The sequence below is a fragment of the Chiloscyllium plagiosum genome, unplaced genomic scaffold (assembly GCF_037043375.1).
Source record: "Chiloscyllium plagiosum isolate Xiang-an unplaced genomic scaffold, Cpla_swu_hap1 HiC_scaffold_28, whole genome shotgun sequence".
Lineage (NCBI taxonomy): Eukaryota > Metazoa > Chordata > Chondrichthyes > Orectolobiformes > Hemiscylliidae > Chiloscyllium > Chiloscyllium plagiosum.
In genome coordinates, this window is record NW_028270166.1 from 19640393 (window position 1) to 19659856 (window position 19464).

General features: G+C 39.4%; 1 protein-coding gene across 2 annotated transcripts in view; it reads right to left on the minus strand.

Annotated features, from left to right (window-relative positions):
- Window positions 1–5267: 5267 nt before the first annotated feature.
- stk11 (serine/threonine kinase 11) overlaps window positions 5268–19464 on the minus strand; it is a 138155-nt gene continuing 123958 nt past the window's right edge. For both annotated transcript variants that reach the window (XM_043721243.2, XM_043721242.2), the window contains one exon: window positions 5268–6557. In XM_043721243.2, coding sequence (XP_043577178.1) covers window positions 6457–6557 — 101 coding nt within the window. In that variant the 3' untranslated portion in view covers window positions 5268–6456. The remainder of the gene's footprint in view (window positions 6558–19464) is intronic.

Here is a 19464-nt window from a genome sequence, read left to right on the forward strand (position 1 = left end):
ACCAGCTCCTTGCTAGAAAAAAAATCAGAATTTATTCCATTCTCTTTCCTTAGATTTACCTCTGCATCAAAGTATCATATATCTTTTCCTTAAAAGATAGCAAAGCACCCTGCACTCATGCAGCTACAAGAAGTTCTCCGAAACTCTGAATTTTCTCAGTGACACTTATAAATTGATGATTCCTGTTAATTACTGATACTCTCCTATTAAGTTTGCTGTTAGCACCAGTGGAAACACTGCAACTGCCTTATGTACCTCAGTCAATGGCGTCATTCTGAAGAGGCAGTATTCTATATTTTCAATGTTTTCTCTACAATGGGTCACCCAAAACAGTTCAAAGAGTTCCAACTCTGAGATAAACATTAATTTATACACATTTATCACGATTTCTTTGCTCTTGTACACTTTGCTGAAATTTATAAAATTCCAAATGCTGTTGGTCTTCCCTGTCAATTCAATTTCCTGTACTGGCACATTCAAGAAATCAAGTATGATCTCCCTGTTCCTCCCCATCTTTCAGTGTCTTTCCAATAAGGATACTCTCCAATTCTATTTCTCATATATCTTTAAGCATTCAAGCCAGACCATTTCAGTTTCTGAAACAGCTCCATAGACTCATTGATAAGTTCCTGCAGATACGTCAGCAATTCTGTTTTCCTGAGAAACTCGGCAGGAAGTGCCTGACTACTAGAAGATTGGGATCTGACACTCAAAGCCATAGTTTTATCACATTTGACCTTAATATAAAATCCTTGAGTCTAACTTTTGTCCTTAGTTCTAATTTGGTTGATGCAACTAGGTCTCTCAATTTGGCAACACTCCCCAGTGCTTACCATTAACTGTGTAAGTCCTGCCCTGGTTTGCCTTACCAAAATGCAACACCTTACATTTTCCAAATTAAAATCAATCTGCCACTCCTTGGCTAATTGGCCCAAATGATAAAGCTTCTATTGTACTCTTAGGTAATCTTCTTCACTGTAAACTATACTACCAATTCTAGTATCACCTTACTAACCATACTTTCTACATTCTCATTCAAATCGCTTACATAAATGACAAACAGCAATGGACCCAGTACCGGTCACTGTGGAACACCACTGGTGAGAGGCCTCCAGTCCAAATAACAACTCTGCACCATCACACTCTCTCCTACCATCAATCCAATTTTGTATCCAATTTGCAAGCTCTCTCTGGATCCCATATAACCTAACTTTACTAACCAGTCTACCATGCAGAACTTCAAATCTCCACAGATGTTGCCAGAGCTGCTGAACTTTTCCAGCAATTCCTGTGCTTGTTTCTGATTTATAGCATCCATAGTTCTTTTGGTTTCTGTACTCTTATCTCTGTTCTAGTCTAAATCCTACATTTATTTAAAGTACAAGTGAACCCTGCACTGACTAAATCTACATTAAAGTCCCAAATGTTTCTGGTGGGCACAATGTCAACGTGAATCACCTCAAATAGGCAGCAGTTAGTGTAACCAAGCACTAAGGGAATCTTCATCCTCCACACTCTGCTCCAGTACCATTACCCAAAGTGGGGAGTTGGTTAGCCTAGTTGGAAGGATGGTTAGTTTGTGGTGCAGAGTAACACCAATAGTATGGATTCAATTCCTACACTATGAACGTCCTGCCTTCTCAACTTCACTCCTCGTCTGAATTATGATTGTTAGGTTAAACTTAACAGCTGTCATCTCTGTTGAATAAGAGAAAGAGCCTCTCAGGCAATGGCAACTACCACTACCCAGACCAGGCAATAGTTTCAATGTGGGCTATCAACCATTATCATAATACAGGGAGGAAAATGTCAGAAAGAAGCAAGCAGTCCAACTCTGGAGTGTTGGATGGGGCTGGAGTATATTGCAACTCTTTTGGTTTCACCTCTGGTTTATGAATGAAATGATTGCAATCATAGGAGACTTAGAAAATCATGAAGGAAGAAAGATGATGATGGATCTGCCTGTAACTACAGATAGCAACAGCTGCTTCAACTGCCCCAAAATAGTTGGCATCATTGTAGACCATAGAGCTGTACAGCATGGAAACACACCCTTTGGTCCAACTTGTCCATGCCGACCACATATCCTAACCTAATTTAGTCCCATTTGCCAGCATTTGGCCCATAACCCTCTAAACCCTTCCTATTCATACACTCATCCAGATACCTTTTAAGTGTTACAATTTTACTAGTCTCCACCACTTCCTCTGGCAGCTCATTCCATGCATACACCATCCTCTGCAAAAAAAGTTGCCCCTTTGGTCATTTTTAAATCTTCCCCTCTCACTTTAAACCAATGCTGTCTAGCTTTGGAATCCCAAACCCTTGGGAAAAGACCTTGTCTATTTACACTATCCATAGCCCTCATGATTTTGTAAACCTCTATAAGGTCACCCCTCAACTTCTGACACACTCGGGAAAACAGCCCCAGCCTATTCAGCCTCTCCCTATAACTCAAACCCTCCAACCCTGGCAGCACTCTTGTAAATCTTTACTGAACTTTTTCAAGTTTCACAATATCCATCCTATGGAAACTAGAACTGACCACAGTACTCTAAAAGTGGCCTAACCATTCATTATGTAGTTTCCATCTAAAATATTGGCAAATGGTTAGCAATAGTTGCCTAATCAATTAACTATGCAAGACAAGCAAAGACAGCTTAAGCCATGATACTGTGTTTCCAAGCTTTCCCAAATCAAATTTATTTTTGACCAACACTCTTTGTTTCTAGTCCATCACCCAATCCTTTAGCCAAGTGTGTAGTTTGGGGTCGGGTTGCCTCATCTCTCTTTTTGATTTGCTTTTCTCTGGAGCCATTCATGATTATTGACTAGATTTGGAGCCTCATACCGTTATCTACACCATGTTACAGTAATGAAATCTGGTTTGAATGGGCCTCAAGGAAGACATTCAGAATAGTCCACTTCCAATAGATTCATGTCTCTGAATGCTCTGGGAGTCCTTCTCGCTTTAGAGCTTTCAGGTAATCCCCTCTCCCCTTTAAAATGAGGCCATAAAGATTTTTAAATTTGCAGAAACATAAGAAGCAAAATGATCTGTATAGTACTCCCCAGGACTTTACCATTACATTTTAATAGGCAGGAACTACATATTATAGTGGTTGCAAAATTCAGTTCTACTACAGTCAAATTATGGTTTGAACTCAGGACGTTTTGTTTATGAGATGCAACAGAAATGCTTACTCCAAAATTTGAATATGTATTGTGATTCTCTGATAAATTTCAGTTATAAGATTACCAAGTGTATTTGCAGCAGTTTCAATTATAAGATTGTCATGGTTATTTGCAGCAATTCAATGAACTGTAAAGTAACCCCCATTAATATAAATATTTTATATAAAATATGTAACAGCCATCATCTTCTGGCACAACTTTTTCACATAGGGGGTGGTGCGTGTATGGGATGAGCTGCTAGGGGATGTGGTGCAGGCTGGTGCAATTGCAACATTTGGGAGGCATTCGGATGGGTATATGAATAGGAAGGGTTTGGAGAGATATGGGCCGGGTGCTGGCAGTGGGACTAGATTGGGTTGGGATATCTGGTCGGCATGGACGGGTTGGACCGAAGGGTCTGTTTCCATGCTGTACATCTTTATGACTCTATGACATGTCCTTTCATGAGCAGTCTAACCTTTCAATGTGCAACTAAGTTAATATTTCAGATTTGAAGGCAGGAGTAGCAGTGAAGCTACAAGCTCTCACCATTAATCCGACAGCAACTTCCAGCATCCACACATGCACAGAAAAACCCAGAAATCAGCAAGGTGCTGACCAATTTCCCCCACTTCTCCCAAAGCATCTCACTCAGCAATTTGGCATTGGAATACATGCAAAGTCATGAAGATATGATATTTACCCCTGAGATACCCAGTAAGTTTAGAAGGTTAGGTAATCTCCATTTCAGGGTAAATGAATTTTTCATGGCATAACCAGTTTTAATCACTTCCACACAACCTCTCAGACCTTGAATGCTAACAATTTTGAATGTGGAGTCTCATTCCTTTAGCTTTCAATGATTGAAAAAGAATTTTTAAAAAACCTTTTCTTTCTATCACTCTCAATACTATTTTATTTCCCCTTTTCATTTTGAACATGAGTTTACATTGAATTAAATATTCTGACTTACTCTCCGTTTGAGACTCTGCATGTCTCAGTGAGGATTCTTCACTCTGACTGAGATGTATTGTTGCTTACCTGCATCAAATCTGCAATAGAGGGCACGATGCTGTTTCAGATGCCCATTCAGTTGCGATGTGAAAGTTCACTAAATACCTTTTGGCAGCTGCAAGTGTGATGAACTGTGAACACCATTAGTTTGCCTTGGATTGCAAAATCTGGGCCATCACGAAAACCAAGCTCAAATATTGTTTTACTTTCAGGATAATATGTACAGCGTAGTTATCAATGTGTGAATACGTTGTGTTGCAGCACTGACCATTTTATGTCATTTCACTTACAACGTCCCACCCTTGCTGTTGAAAGTGATGCAATGTACTATTTCCAAGTATCATTCCTAGCCCCTTTCTCTTATCTAAACTGATCTGAGCTTCTGCTGAGAATGGTGCTGAACAACACAGCCTATTGAGGCTAAAACCCTTCTCCACACTTTTGTTACCTCATGAGCAGATATTGCTGGTCTTAGAAGCTGTTTTTATAGCTGTACCATAAAAGGAAATTGGAAGCTTTATCAAAATATGGTACAATGCCTATGTACTGCTTTGGAGCGTTTTGGAATATTATTGAGAGATTTTAATAATATGTGTCTGATTTTTGAGAAATTTCTTAACCATCTGGTGTTAACCTATTAAAAAAATACTAGACTGCATAATTTCAACCTGAGTTGAGATGTTTCAATGCAAACTGGCTGATTTGTCAGGAAAACACATTTGTATTTTCTCATGTCTCTATTAATCAGAACAAGAACAAAACTCTTGGCTTTGTTCTCTTATATCCACATTCAAATTTGGGTAACAACAGATCTAAACATAAATCAAGATTATGTCAGATACCTACAGATAATAATTTTTTTTAAAACCCTAATTATTCAGCACCAATTCATTCCGGTCCAGTACTGGATTTAATAAATGATTGTACTAGCTGAACTTATTCCATCAGGTAGATTTATCAAACTGTTGCATTGTTTGATTTACTGATTTCAGGTGTGAGAAGGAAACACAAGTACCTATTGTCTATTTCCACTACAAAGAAATAAGATACAGGGTAAAGAATTCCACAGAGTCTTACTGTGATAATAATAATGGCAGCTACTTTAGTACAACAAGTAATGCTTTGGTTCCACTACAGTGTTTTGATAATTCACAAAAACAGCCAGTCTGCAATGTGTGCACTGGCTTCATCAAGAAATAACATGAAAAACAGCAGCTGCAAATGTATACAAGATGCATTCGTACACCAGTGTGGGACAGCAGGCCATCCTGTTAGAGAGGATGCTAATAAGACATACTGTCTTATTATCAACACAAAAAAAATTGAATGCATTACTCTCCTCTTTTCAGTATTTTACCATACAAATTATCAATCCAATATTGCAGCAGAAGGTCCATCTTACAATGCTGGCTGTAGAATCTTTTCTGGTTATCATGCGTCAAGTCTTCTATCTGTGACCCATGGAAATACATTTGCATCTACCGCATAAACATAACAATTATCCTTGAAACTGTAGCATCCACTTATATCTGCTCGTGAACAAGACCAGGTCTGTATGTATAGTATTTTCATTTTTGTCTCAAAGCTCTTTTGGTATAGAATACTGTGGACAAAAAAATAAAACTGTGTCAAAAAGTTCATTGGCATACCATTAATGAAAGGAATGCATGTGTTGGTACGCCCAACAGGTGGGAAGCTATCTGCAGATTGATTTGCTTAATGTAAATCATTTCTAACAGTGATGTGACTGTGGCTGTCAGAAAACAGTACCAGGAGGTAATACTTTTCATCATAGACCTCTCAATAAATTGGGGTGTTTCCTGCAGCTTACCTACCAATTCAAAACCTTGTCAAATAGTGAATATTTCAATACTTAAACTGCTCTTTTCATTGCTCCCAAAAACGGTAGCAAGACATTTTCATTTGACGTGTTGATTTTTCTTAATGAACCAGCTGCAGAGCAATACAGATTAACCCAGACAAAAGTACTAAACCTTTTGCCCTTTATAAATGTATATTCCCTTTCTCCAAGCCCTTTACAGCATGCATTTACACATCACAATGTGTACTATACTGCAGGTATAAACAGGAAACAAAGTAGTCTAAAACATAAAGTGCATCTAAATGGCTTTGCACAAAGTTCTAAACATCCATGGTTATACTTCTGTCAAACTCAGGATTGTTGTTATAAACTGTTGTCATTGGGTGGTAGGCTGGACAAACATGCTGTCTTCATTCTATAGAAGGCAGGAATTATTTTCTACTTATTCACCGCTTCTTTCTTCTTTTCTCCGTCGCTTGCCTCCAGTGCTGGTCCACACAGGCACAGAGGCAGCAGCAACACCATAATCCTCCAACTTCAGTTTGAGCTGCAACAAATTGTGAGAAATAAGCATTAATTAAAATCTGCACACCAGTAAAGGAGTGACATCGAAGAAGTTGTGCAATGAGCCATCGCAACTGGGTTCAAAGGGTTGTCGAAGAAAATAACATTCCTGAAAAAGATACTCAAATAAAGGAGCTAAAAAGTTCAAGAATATCAGCCATCTGCAATCTTACGTTTATCACATGCTATATTATTACAAAGCCATTTGAATTAACCAGACAGTATCATAGAACCAGAAAATTGTTAGAGAACAGGAGGCCAATTGGCATATTGCTGGTTACAAGAGCAGATTGGATAAGTCTTATTCCCTACATGTCCTGCATGATTTTCTTCTCCTTAGGTGCTTATCCAATTCATAGAGTCATAGAGATGTACAGCATGGAAACAGACCCTTCGTGCAACTATTGACCAAATATCCCAATCCAACCTAGTCCTACCTGCCAGCACCCAGCCCATATCCCTCCAAACCCTTCCTATTCATATACCATCCAGATGCCTTTTAAATGTTGCAAGTGTACCAGCCTCCACCACTTCCTCTGGCAGCTCATTCCATACACTTACCGCCCTCTCGTGAAAAAGTTGCCCCTTAGGTCTCTTTCATATCTTTCCCCTCTCACTCTAAACCTATGCCTTCTAGTTCTGGACTCCCACACCCAGGGAAAAGACTATGTCTATTTATCCTATCCAGGCCCCTCATGACTTTATAAAACCTCTAAGGTCACCCCTCAGCCTCCGACGCTCCAGGGAAGACAGCCCTAGCCTATTCGGCACAGTGGCTCAGCTGGTTAGCACTGCTGCCTCACAGCACCAGGTTCCCAGGTTCGATTCCAGCCTCGGGCAACTGTCTGTGTGGAGTTTGCACATCCTCCCCGTGTCTGCATGGGTTTCCTCCAGGTGTTCTGGTTTCCTCCCACAATCCAAAGATGTGCAGGTCAGGTGAACTGGCCATGCTAAATTGCCTCGTAGGTTAGGTGCGTTAGTCAGAGGGAAATGAGTCTGGGTGGGTTACTCTTCGGAGGGTCGGTGTGGACTTGTTGGGCCGAAGGGCCTGTTTCCACACTTTAGGGAATCTAATCTAAGGAGAAAGTGAGGACTCCAGATGCTGGAGATCAGAGCTGAAAAATGTGTTGCTGGAAAAGCGCAGCAGGTCAGGCAGCAGCCAAGGAGCTGGAGAATCGACATTTCAGAAGGGCTTATGCCCAAAACGTCGATTCTCCTGCTCCTTGGAATCTAATCTAATCTAATCTATTCAACTCAAATCCTCCAACCCTGGCAACATCCTTATAAATCTTTTCTGAACCCTTTCAAGTTTCACAACATCTTTCCGATTGGAAGGAGACCAGAATTGCAAGCAATATTCCAAAAGTGGCCGAACCAATGTCTTGTACAGCCGCAACATGACCTCCCAATTCCTGTACTCCGTACTCTGACCAATAAAAGAAAGCATATCAAATGCCTTCTTCACTATCCTTTCAAGGAGCTATGAACCTGCATTCCAAGGTCTCTCTGGTCAGCAACACTCCCTAGGACCTTAGCAGGACTTCAACACTTAATGGTAAGACTTGCTTTCCGAAAATGCAGCATGCCACATTTATCTACATTAAACTTCATCTGCCACTTCTCAGCCCATTGGCCCATCTGATCAAGATCCCATTGTAATCTGAGGTAACCTTCTTTGCTGTCCACCACACCTCCAATTTTGGTGTCATCAGCAAACTTACTAACTACACTTCTTATGCTCACATCCAAATGTATGTGCTCCATCACTCTCTCAGAAAAGACATTCTAGCTCACAACTGCTGAGTTAATAGAAAAGTGTTTGTCTCTAAAAATCTGATCAAGTCTCTAAAATTGTCAAGATCTGTTTGAAGTGCACTTATTTGAAATATTAATTGTTTCTCCTTCCACAGATGCTATTGTACCTGCTGAAGTTTTCCCAGAACTTCTTTTGTTTTTTTTTTAAAAAAATAGGCAGGTATTTGTGGCAATGTAATTTAATGCATGAGAGATCCGCCCTCATTTTCCAAAGCAAAATTAAGATCTAAATGAATGCTTGTGTAGATACAGTTTTGAAAGAGATTAATCTTAAGAGTTCACTGTTATTTCAGGCAAATATGTTTTACCCGTATTTATAGATGTCGTACTAATTTAATTTTGAGTTGATCTTATTTATTATAGTTAAATAATTGTCTCAGGCATTGGAAGTTTTAACTTTACCATTCTTGTCTGTGTAAAATCAGCCAACTAATTAAAACCATTTAACCTTTTTTCCAAAATTCCATTAACACCTCCCCTTCTCTTCCTTCTACAGTTGGGAATTACCAGCAACCTATTTCAGAGTTCATAATTTCAAATTAATAAGAATTAGAGTTGGGTTTGCCTTCCACATCATCTTAACTTGAGAACATCTTTTACAAATTCATGCATATAGTTTAAAATAAAAATTAATACTTTCCACACAGATTTAGATCAATAATTACTTTGACGATACCAATTAATTTCCTGGTTTTTCAACTTTCTGATACACTTTGACTGTTTCATTCTTCCCCACCACAAATACAGGCATCCTGCCAGGTGGGAAATTAGTACCAACAAAACAACCTGTATTTGTATAGTATTTCTAAGAGACTGAAACATCCCCAAGGTGCTTACCAGCATGACAAATCATAACTTGATAGTAAATCACATGAGAAAATACTAGGTCAGAGGACCAAAAAACTGGTCAGATAGGTTTTAAGGAATGTTTTAGAGGAGAAAAGAGGGGTTTTTAAAGGAAGATATTCCAGAGCTTAGCATCCACCAGTTGAAGCAATAGCCAGCAATGGTGGAGTGATTATAACCAGGATGGCAAATGGCCAAAATGGGAGTGCAGATGTCCTGGAGGATTCTAGGGCTGGAGGAGAATACAGAAAAAAGGGAAGTACTAGATCATGGAGGAATTTGAATAAAAGGATGATTATTTTAAAGCTGCTTAACTGAGACCTAATCAAGTCAGCAGGCACAGAGATGCTGTATAAACAGGACTTGGTTCAAGTTAAGACATGAATGCAGAGTTTTGGACAACCTCCAGTCTACAGAATGTAGAATGCGGGATGCTCACCAGGCATGTACTGGAACAGTCAAGTCTAGAAATGACAAAACAGCTGAAGGTTTCAGTACCAGATGACATGAGGCAGAGTGTTGTTGGAGAAGTGGATATATAGGTGACCTTAGTGATGATATGCAGCTAGAAGCTCCTTTCTGGGATAAATATGATACAGCGTGACAAATAACCTGATCCTGCCACAGCCTTCTGACAGAATGAGGTGGTGCTTGGCAGCTAGAGACCAGCAAAGCTCCCCCTGAGATGTGCTGCTCTGAGGGTTCAGGCACAACAAAGAGGGATCCACACAAGAAACATAATGAACGGGAACACAGGGGGACTAGAATTTGAGGTCAGAAATAATGTTCTCTCTAAGCTTACTGAGAGTCGCACAGGTGCTTGATGTAAATACATGATCCCTTTTAATATTTTCTTGTGTAGCTTTGCATGCACTGTTAACTTAAGCAACCAGACTGATTCTTTGGGAACCTTCTGGTTGCTATGTGGCCACTCAGCATGGAGAGATCTGAATGCAATCATTTTGGTCTTCCCAATATTTAACTGGTGAAAATCTTTTGTCAATCATTCTGGCAAGTTAGTGAAAAAATCAAAAGGGGTGACGGTTGGAAACAGCCTAGTGTTGTGAGAGTACATGTGTAAACAGAGGCTGCGTTTTCAGATGATGTAGGTTAGACTCTCAGAGAAAGTAAATAAGAGTTGCAGTGTGGGAGCAGCAGAGAAGTCACTGCCTGCCCTTTTTGCCCAGGGTGGGAGAGTCCAGAACAAGGGGGTATATGTGAGAGGGGAAAGATTTAAAAGGGACCTAAGGGCCAACTTTTTCCACACAGAAGGTTGCACATGTATGGCATGAGCTGCCAGATAAAGTGGTGGAGGCTGGTACAATTACAACATTTAAAAGGCATTTGGATGGGTATATAAACAGGAAGGGTTTAGACAAATAAGGGGCAAATACTGGCCAATGGATCTAGTTTAATTTAGATTATCTGGTTGGCATGGATAAGTTGGACTGAAGGGTATGTTTCGGAGATGTATATTTTTATGATCATAAACAGAGTGGAACCAGGTGAAGGCACTCTCACCCAACTGGATATCAGGGATAATGTGATTGAGGATGGTGCAGTCAACAGTGTCAAAGCCTGCGGACAAATCAAGAAGGCTGAGGAGGGATAGCTTATTTTCATCATTGTCACAAAGGATGTCATCTGTGACTTTGATACAGAGCAGTTTGTGAACTGTATTAGGAGAGGGTCTCAGGAACACATTTGGCAGGTGACAGTACATCACTCAGGAGGATGTTACAGAACCTGTCTCCTGTGTGACTTCAGAGTGGGAAATTTTCACAGAAAGCTACAAAAACCATTACAAATTCTGCAATTAAGCATAACTTTGAGAGTATAAAAAACAAGTTTGCCATGGAGAGATACTGAGAATTGAAACTTCTCTGCCTTCGGCAAACCTAACCACATTTAAACTGGGAATAACAATATAATGTCACTGAGTTATGTCAATAATTAAGTTTCCCTATAATGATCATCGACTTTAACATGAGCAGTCAGCAAGCTCTCCTTAGCATGGTGACAAATCCCATAAGTGTAAAAGCAAAGTGAAAAGACAGAACATGACACAACAAAACTGTTCATGTCACCCACATTTCAATATTTAACTGTGTTTTTAAGAAACTAAAACTAATTACCATTTTATTTGGAAAGACTGAAAATCAAGATAATATGAGAATCCACTTAATGTCAGTCAGTCCATTCATACTAGGGTCATCTTCCTTCAACAAACTCCAACACAATCTACAAAAAAAGTGTTTAAACACATTTTTAAAACATGGCTATCACTGACTGGGCAAGCATTAATACCCACCCCATAATCATCATCAAGAAGGTGGTGATGAGTTGCCTTTTCAAGCCACTACAGTCCATGTAGTGCAAGTTCACCCACAATGTTGTTGGGGAGGGAGTTCCAGGAGTTTGACCCAGTGACACTAAAGGAACAGCGACATATTTTCACTTCTGTATGGTATGTGGCTTGGAAGGGAACTTGCAGGATGTCGTGTTCCCATGTATGCCTCTATGGGAGAGGGTATGGGTTTGGAGAGTGCAATCTAAGGCAATTTGGTGAGTAGTTAAAGTTCATTTTGCAGATGGTAAACACTGGTACCACGGTGCATCAATGGTGGAGGGATTGAATAGTGAAGGTTTTAGATGGGTGCCAATCTAGTGTGCAGCTTTGTTCTGAATAAGCGATGTTGGGGCTACATACATCCAGGCATTCCATCACACACTTGACTTGTGCCTTGTGGATGGTTTTGAGCAATCAGGTGAGTTACTCACCACAATATTCACAGTCTCTTAACTGCTCTTATAGTACAGTATTTAAAATACTAATCCAGCTCAATTTCTTGTCAATAGTAGCTCCCAGGATGTGGATCGTAGGGGATTTAGCAATGGTAATGTGTTAGATTCTCTTTTGTAAGAGATGGTCATTGCCTGGCACTTGTGTGGTGTGCATATTACGTGCCATTTATCAGTCCAAACCCAAATATTATCTAGGTCTTGATGCATATGAACACAAATTGCTTTAATATCTGGAGAATCATGAATGCACCATGTTCCAAACTAATCATCAGTGAACATCTTGACCTCCTACCTTATGATTGAGGGAACGTAACTGATGAAGCTGCTGAAGATGACACTGCACATTACCTGAGTAATATAGCAATGTCCTAGTACTGAATTGATTGACTTATAACAAAAACAACCAGCATCCTTTGTGCTTGGTATGATTCCAAATGGTAGCCAGATTCTCCCTCGATCCCACAGACTCCAGCTTTGAGGATTCCTTGATGTCAAAGGTAGCCACCCACACTTCCCCTTGAGTTCAGTTATTTTGTCCATGCTTGGACCATGTCTGTAATGTGATTAGGGTCTGAGTGGGCCTGGTGGAAGCCAAATGAGCAACAGTTAGCAGGATACTGTTGAATTAATGTCACTTGATAGCACTGTCTATGATACCTTACAGCACTTTACTGATGTCTGAGAATAGACAAATCAGGTTGGATTTGTCCTGCTTTTTGTGGACAGCACATACCTTGTCAATTTTCCACATTACTGGATTCCAATATTATAATTGCAGCACAAAGCTTGGCTAAGGGCATGCATAGTTCTGGATTCTCTTCAGCAGATTCTTGATATCAAACGAGGTGTATCGAATTGCCAATAGACTGGTACCTGTGATGCTGGGGACCTCTAGAGGAGACAGAGTTGGATCATCCAGCTCCTTTTGGTTCTTACATTTCTTTCTATTCTGTTTTGTTTAGTTTATAATCATGGAGGAGACCATAATCCAGAGGCCCAGGGTAATACCTTGGGAACACAAATTTAAATGCCACCTTTGCACCTGGTGGAATTTGAAATAAATTGATAAAGTCAGAATTTAAAAAAATATCAGTCTCACCAATGGTAAACAAGAAACAACTATCGATTGCTGTTATCAAAAACCTACAGAGTTCATTAATACCCTTTAAGGAAGAAAGGAAATCTACCATACTTACCTGGACAAAGTGGCTGGTTCTTAAACACTGTTTCAACTGTTCCAGCAAGCTACTCATTTCAGAGGTAATTAGGGACAGGTGTCAAATGATGGCCTTGCTAGTGACACACACCCATGAAAGAATAAACAAAAAGTTGGTATCAAAAACCTTGGTTCAAGAATGCATCTCCTGATATTGATGATTTGGAGGAGCTGGTGTTGAACTGGGGTGTACAAATTAAATCACACAACACCAGGTTATAGTCCAACAGGTTTATTTGGAAGCACTAACTTTCAGGTGCTGCTCCTTCAACTGGTAGCACAACCACCTAATGAAGGAGCAGTGCTCCGAAAGTTAGTGCTTCCAAATAAACCTGTTGGACTGTTACCTGGTGTGATTTTTAACCTTCTCCTGAGTTTACACACAATTAAAAATAGAAAACCTACTTCAATAAATGATTATTGATATTTATTACAAAACTTAGAATAGGGTATTCATGCTCACCTCAATTAATTGCTGTTGGCTAAACAAGGCTCATCCCTATATTTAGGGCCCATTCTTCTGACCCTTCTCAACAGGAAATTGATGATTTGGAAAAAACATTGTCTAAAGATAATAAGACTGCGATTTTATTGCGAGTCTTTAATATGTAAGGTTGCATTCTGGTGTGCAACGAACTGTCTGGATAACTCAGTTTAACTGTAATATTTATCTCTGGTCATGATAATAGGTCAACACCAATCATCATCCTATTACATGTGGAGATATTCATTATATAACACATTGCTATGCCAGCTGCACTCGAGAAAGATGAGAAATCATTGCCATTGCACAACATTATGCAGACAGTATTGGAGAGAGAGCAATGTGTACTTTACATATATTAATAGGTCTGACCCATATGATTGGCAGCGGCAGCTATAGCGCACAATGTGAACACATGGATACTGGCATTTCTTAAGTATATTAAGTGACAGTGAATTGTCAGTCATTATATATGTCTCAGGAACAGAACAAATTCAGATAGAATAGAAACTCTGATCAATTTAGCTAGATCAAGACAAATAAAGGAAACAGTTATTTGGAACACAAGGGTGTTTATGTACAATATAATGAGGGTAGCAGTCAGGACTTATGGAAGATGACAAGAAGCAGGAAGATTGGGTCACAATGTCAATCAGCAAAGGTGTTATCCTCAGTATGTGTTATTCTGAACTTCAAACTAATTACTTATTATAAAACTGGACACAAAAATGTTGGGAAAGATCGCTGAAGGGTCACGTGACTTCTTTTCTGGATTAGAAAATGTCCCTCCCTTAAAAGGGAATAAAAGAATATTCCAAACTAATATGATTCAGTTCCTGAACCCATGGCTTCCTCATCATGCGATTTTAAACAATTTTTAGTCCTTTTCCCAAGTAAGGTAGAGTGCTTATGTTGATTACACATTCTGAATTGTAGCTGAACACCCCTGAAGATTTGAGACAGTCAGTATCTTTGTTTTGGAATGACGCATTTAAATCAGATAACAACTTAAGAGTTCTGAGGAAGGGTCACTGGACCCAAAACATTAATTCCGATTTGTCTCCACAGATGCTGCTAGACCTGTTGAGCTTTTCCAGCAAACAAATTCAGAAAAAGCAAAAAGACATCAGGTTGCCAGAGTATATAACTTATTTCAGTTTGAAGTTCACATGATAACCAACCTACCAGCTAGTCAATTGAATAAACCTAGTTACCTGTTACTCTCCAACTTACAAAACCTTTACTTCAACTTTAAGTTATCAAAATCATCCAAGAAACCACAGGTTGCCACATGGGAGGCAGGACATTGTAAATTGGAGACTGAAATAACTACAACCTGTAGCAGTATACCTTTGTCTTTACCTGCAACCAAACTTTAGGTATATGTGTATATGTACGAGACTGAGTGGGTAACATTGTGCTAATGCAGGTTAAATATGAGACAATAAATAACCTTCTTCATTTCAAAAACCACAAAGGCTTATAGCTGTAATAATCTGATTAGAATCTACACTTCAGAAGATAAGAAAACATACACTTCTTACCATAAGAACAGACAGTAGGAGAGGAAACAACATTGTTGTTCAAACCCCTATCAATGTACTTAGCCACTGGGTGTATCATGCTAGTAATCTGGGATTGAATGAAAACCAAGTTGGTAGGAGTCTACGTTATAGCAGAATTAGAATGGCAAATTCCAAAGTAGTTCTACTGGCTACAATACAGCTCCTTGCCAACATCGGAAATTTGAGGCAACTTCCAGTGGCTGCCACAGTCTCAACATACCTCAAATTTTATGCATCCAGCTTCCACCTACATAACCAGCAAGACAGGACAGAAGGAGCATGAAGTGCCACAAAGTTTGCTGCTTTCAAATGTTGGTGGTTACTGGTATTTTATTTAGAATCATTGAGTTGATCACTTTCACCATTAACAACGACAGCACAATATATTACACTCAGTCTTCTTTATTTGCTACCTGTGGGTCCAGGTACTCTCAAGATTGGACCCAGGCCCTCAGCTGATTTGAAATGTCTCCAAAAGAGCAGGAATGCATATATGGTAATCCTCAGTGTGCAAGTGGGTGTAGGAATACACCCATTATCTTTTATGACATCTGGGTGCAAGCATCTGCATCTCATGGTCTAGTCCAGTTCCACAAGTGGTCAGTCTTGGTAATCTCTGCACAGGAGAGGGTATTAGTGGTCTCCACCTTGTTATCTGCTGTTCACCTGTACCTCTATTCCTAGCAAATATTGAGGAGCGAGTGAACATTCTATCCCACTGCTGACTCTCCACTATTATGAAGGATTGCGCACATTAACAAGTCAAGATAATACCCTGAGTCATCACAGAATGAAAAAGATAGCTGCAGACTGGTGGGAAGGGGCATAGGAGACACTCTGTACGTTCAGATGATGGGAAGCTGCTAGAACAGAGTGACACTGCTGACTACGTAGCTTCCAACCATAAAACCGTAAGGAATAAGAACAGTGGGCCATTCAGCCCTTCGAACCTACTGTGCCATTCAATAGGATAACAGCTGATCCAACATTCCTCACGTCCACTTCTCTGCCTTTTCCAGTAACCCTCGTTCCCTTACTGATCAGGAATCTATTTATCTCAGCTTTAAATATATACAAGAACTCTGCCTTCATGGGTCTTTGTGACATGGAGTTCCAACGACTCTTAACAGTCTGAGGGAAGAAATTCCTCCTCTTCGCAGTCTTAAACTGGTGCCCTTTTATGCTGAGTCTATATCCTCTGGTCCTACACTCTCCCAAGGGATGAAATATCCTGTGAGCATTTAGCCTGTCAAGCCCCATAAGAATCCTTTATGTTTCAGTGAGACCACCTCTCAGTCTTCTAAATTCCAATGAGCACAATTCCAACCTGTTTAGCCTTTGCTCATAAGACAATTTTTCCTTACCAGAGACCATCCTAGTGAACTGTCTCTGAATTGCCTCCAATGAAACAATGCCCTTCCATACGTGCACCTGTACACCTCATACAGTTGCAGTAAGACTTCCTTACTCTTATACTCTAAGTCTCTTGAAATAAGGGCCAAGATTCCATTAGCCTTCCTGATTATCTGCTGCAGCTGTATTCTAGTTTTCTGTGTTTAATGCACAAGTACATCCAAGTCCCTATGAGTCACAGCTTTCTTCCATTTTTTTTCTCAATAAAATAATACTATGTTCTTTTGTTCTTCCTTTCAAAATAATCAACGTTGCATTTTCCCACCATGAGGGCCATCAGACTCAATCTGAGCCTTTTAACAATCTCAATAGCCCCAGAATTATTTATTTACAAATGGTGGTGGAAGAGGCATTGACTTTGCATACAGCTTCACTCTATAATTTGACTGAGGCCAAGGGTGGGTGTGTAGGTGGCTGGCTGGGCACTGTACCACTAAAAACACACATATTATCTAAATTCAAGTATTGCTCCTGGCAGACATGTCTAGTGGCATCCAGATGCTAGCCTTCATCTGTCCATTGTGCAGAAGACAATATCCAATGTCCAAAGTTTTGGCTGTTCTATGCATAACCGGCAGAATCAAGTTCGCTCAGCAGTCACTGGCAATCCAGTATAGCAACTTCAATTTCCAGGGTTTTTAATAGTCCACAGACAATCGCAGCTAAATAGTTTTTAAAAACGCATTCATATAAAATGGCAAGATTAGAAGCAATGGTAAAACTTCAATCGAAGGGTTGAACTGGATAGGGATAACAATGAACCTCAAATTTCCGCTTTGTTAATTTTTACAATGAAGTATTTGTAATGCTACATGCAGGCAGTTTACAGTAAATACTTAACTAAAACAAAATAGTTTTAGTACAAATATTTGTTCGGATCCTATTGCTGTTTTGTGAGGTTTCCAACAGATATACAGCTAACATCAATACAGCTTAAAACATGCTGATTTGAAAGTAATTGATTATTGTTTAAATAAGCAGAGTTGTGTGATATGGAGTGACCCTGTACTTGGCTCAGGAAACAAATTCAATCTTTATATACCACCACATTTTCTATTGAATCTTGGAATGGTTAACACAGAAATAAACATTGAAAGCAAAAAGATTGTTAACAGTTACGTGAAGATTTTAGGTCCAGAAGAGTCCATTATGTTAATTCTATAGTTGATTAAGCAGGCAAATCTTAAAAGGAAATAATGATGTGATCGATTGAAAGGGGAAGATTGAATTTTAAAGTTATTTCATGGGATCGGGGCATCACTGGTAGGGCCAGTATTTGTTGCTCCTTTTCTAATTTGTCTTGAACTGAGTGGCCTCCCAGTTCATTGCATATAGCAGTTTTGAGTCAAACGCAATGCTGTAGGTCTGAAGTCACATGTAGGCCAGACTAAAGAAGAATGGCAGATCTCTTTCCTCAGATGTTAACAAACCAGATGGATTTTTACAACAATTGATGATAGTTTCATAGTTACCCTTACTGAGATTAGCTTTATACTCCAGATTGTATCATACCAATTTAAAGTTTACCAGCTGCCATGGAGAGATTTGTATCTATGCTTTTGAAGCATAAACCTGGGCCCTGGATTACTAGTCTAATGATATTACTGCTATGCTATTGTCCAGTTAGTTTTTTCCCCAATGCTATGGTCTGTCTGGGCCCTCCAGTCAAGTAATGCCAGTAAATTTCCACTAAAGTCAACAGCTAACAACGCTCACAAGCTTGGACCACTGATAGCTTTTCATCCAGCTTTCATTGCTACATGTTGAGAACCATCTGGACTTTTATAAAGCAGCAGGGCTGAAATCAAAAATTCAAAAGGCATAAGAGTGATCCAGTGCCCTCCCACAATTATAGTATCAAGTCTCCATAATTTTAAATAGGAAATTAATATTATTATTGAGATTCCCTGGTGTTCTTAGTCATGTTCCCTAGTCCAGCACTTGACAGAAGGCAAATTAGTGAAAACATCTTCAGGCACAAAGCCCATGCCTAAAAACCATTACGTTGACATAGTGACGGTGCAGTGATATGAACAGCTTTTATATTGAACCTTACCTTCTGAGGAAAGGCAATAAAGAACCTTGACATGAAATAGTGTTCAGGTCAGTTCTCTCACTTTTCTCCCTATATCTGTTCATGAAATATTTTCCTCTGAAGAAAATCCATTTCTAACCAGAGTTTGAGGGATTTTACACTCAACTGGAAACAGACAAATACACTAATCTCATATGTTTGTACTGTGCATATTGACTTTTATATACTTTAGAATGATATAAGGACATAAAACAGAGGAGCAGAAGGCAATTCAGCCCATCAAGTTTGTTCTGCTATTCAATGTCACCTGGGCTGATGTGATAATCCTAAACACTTCCCTGCCTTGTCCCATAAACCATCATTTCCTTCCCGATTAAAAATTTGTATGGCTTAGTCTCTACAATAGTCTGCAGTGAAGAATTGCACAAATTCACAACTCCATGGGAGAAGAAATTCCTCCTCATACCTGACTTAAATGGGTAACATTTTAATCTGAGGTTACGCTCTCTGGTGTTAGGCTCTTCCACCAGGGAAAAACAAAACGTTCCACATCTATCATGTCAAGTTTCCTAAGAACCTTATTTATTACAGGAAGGTCTCCTCCCGCACTTTTCTTAGAATTAGTTTTGAAGGACTGACAATATCACTGATATATCTTTCAATATAAGATTGCCTAGCCATACATTTTTCAGTTTCTTTTGACATATAATA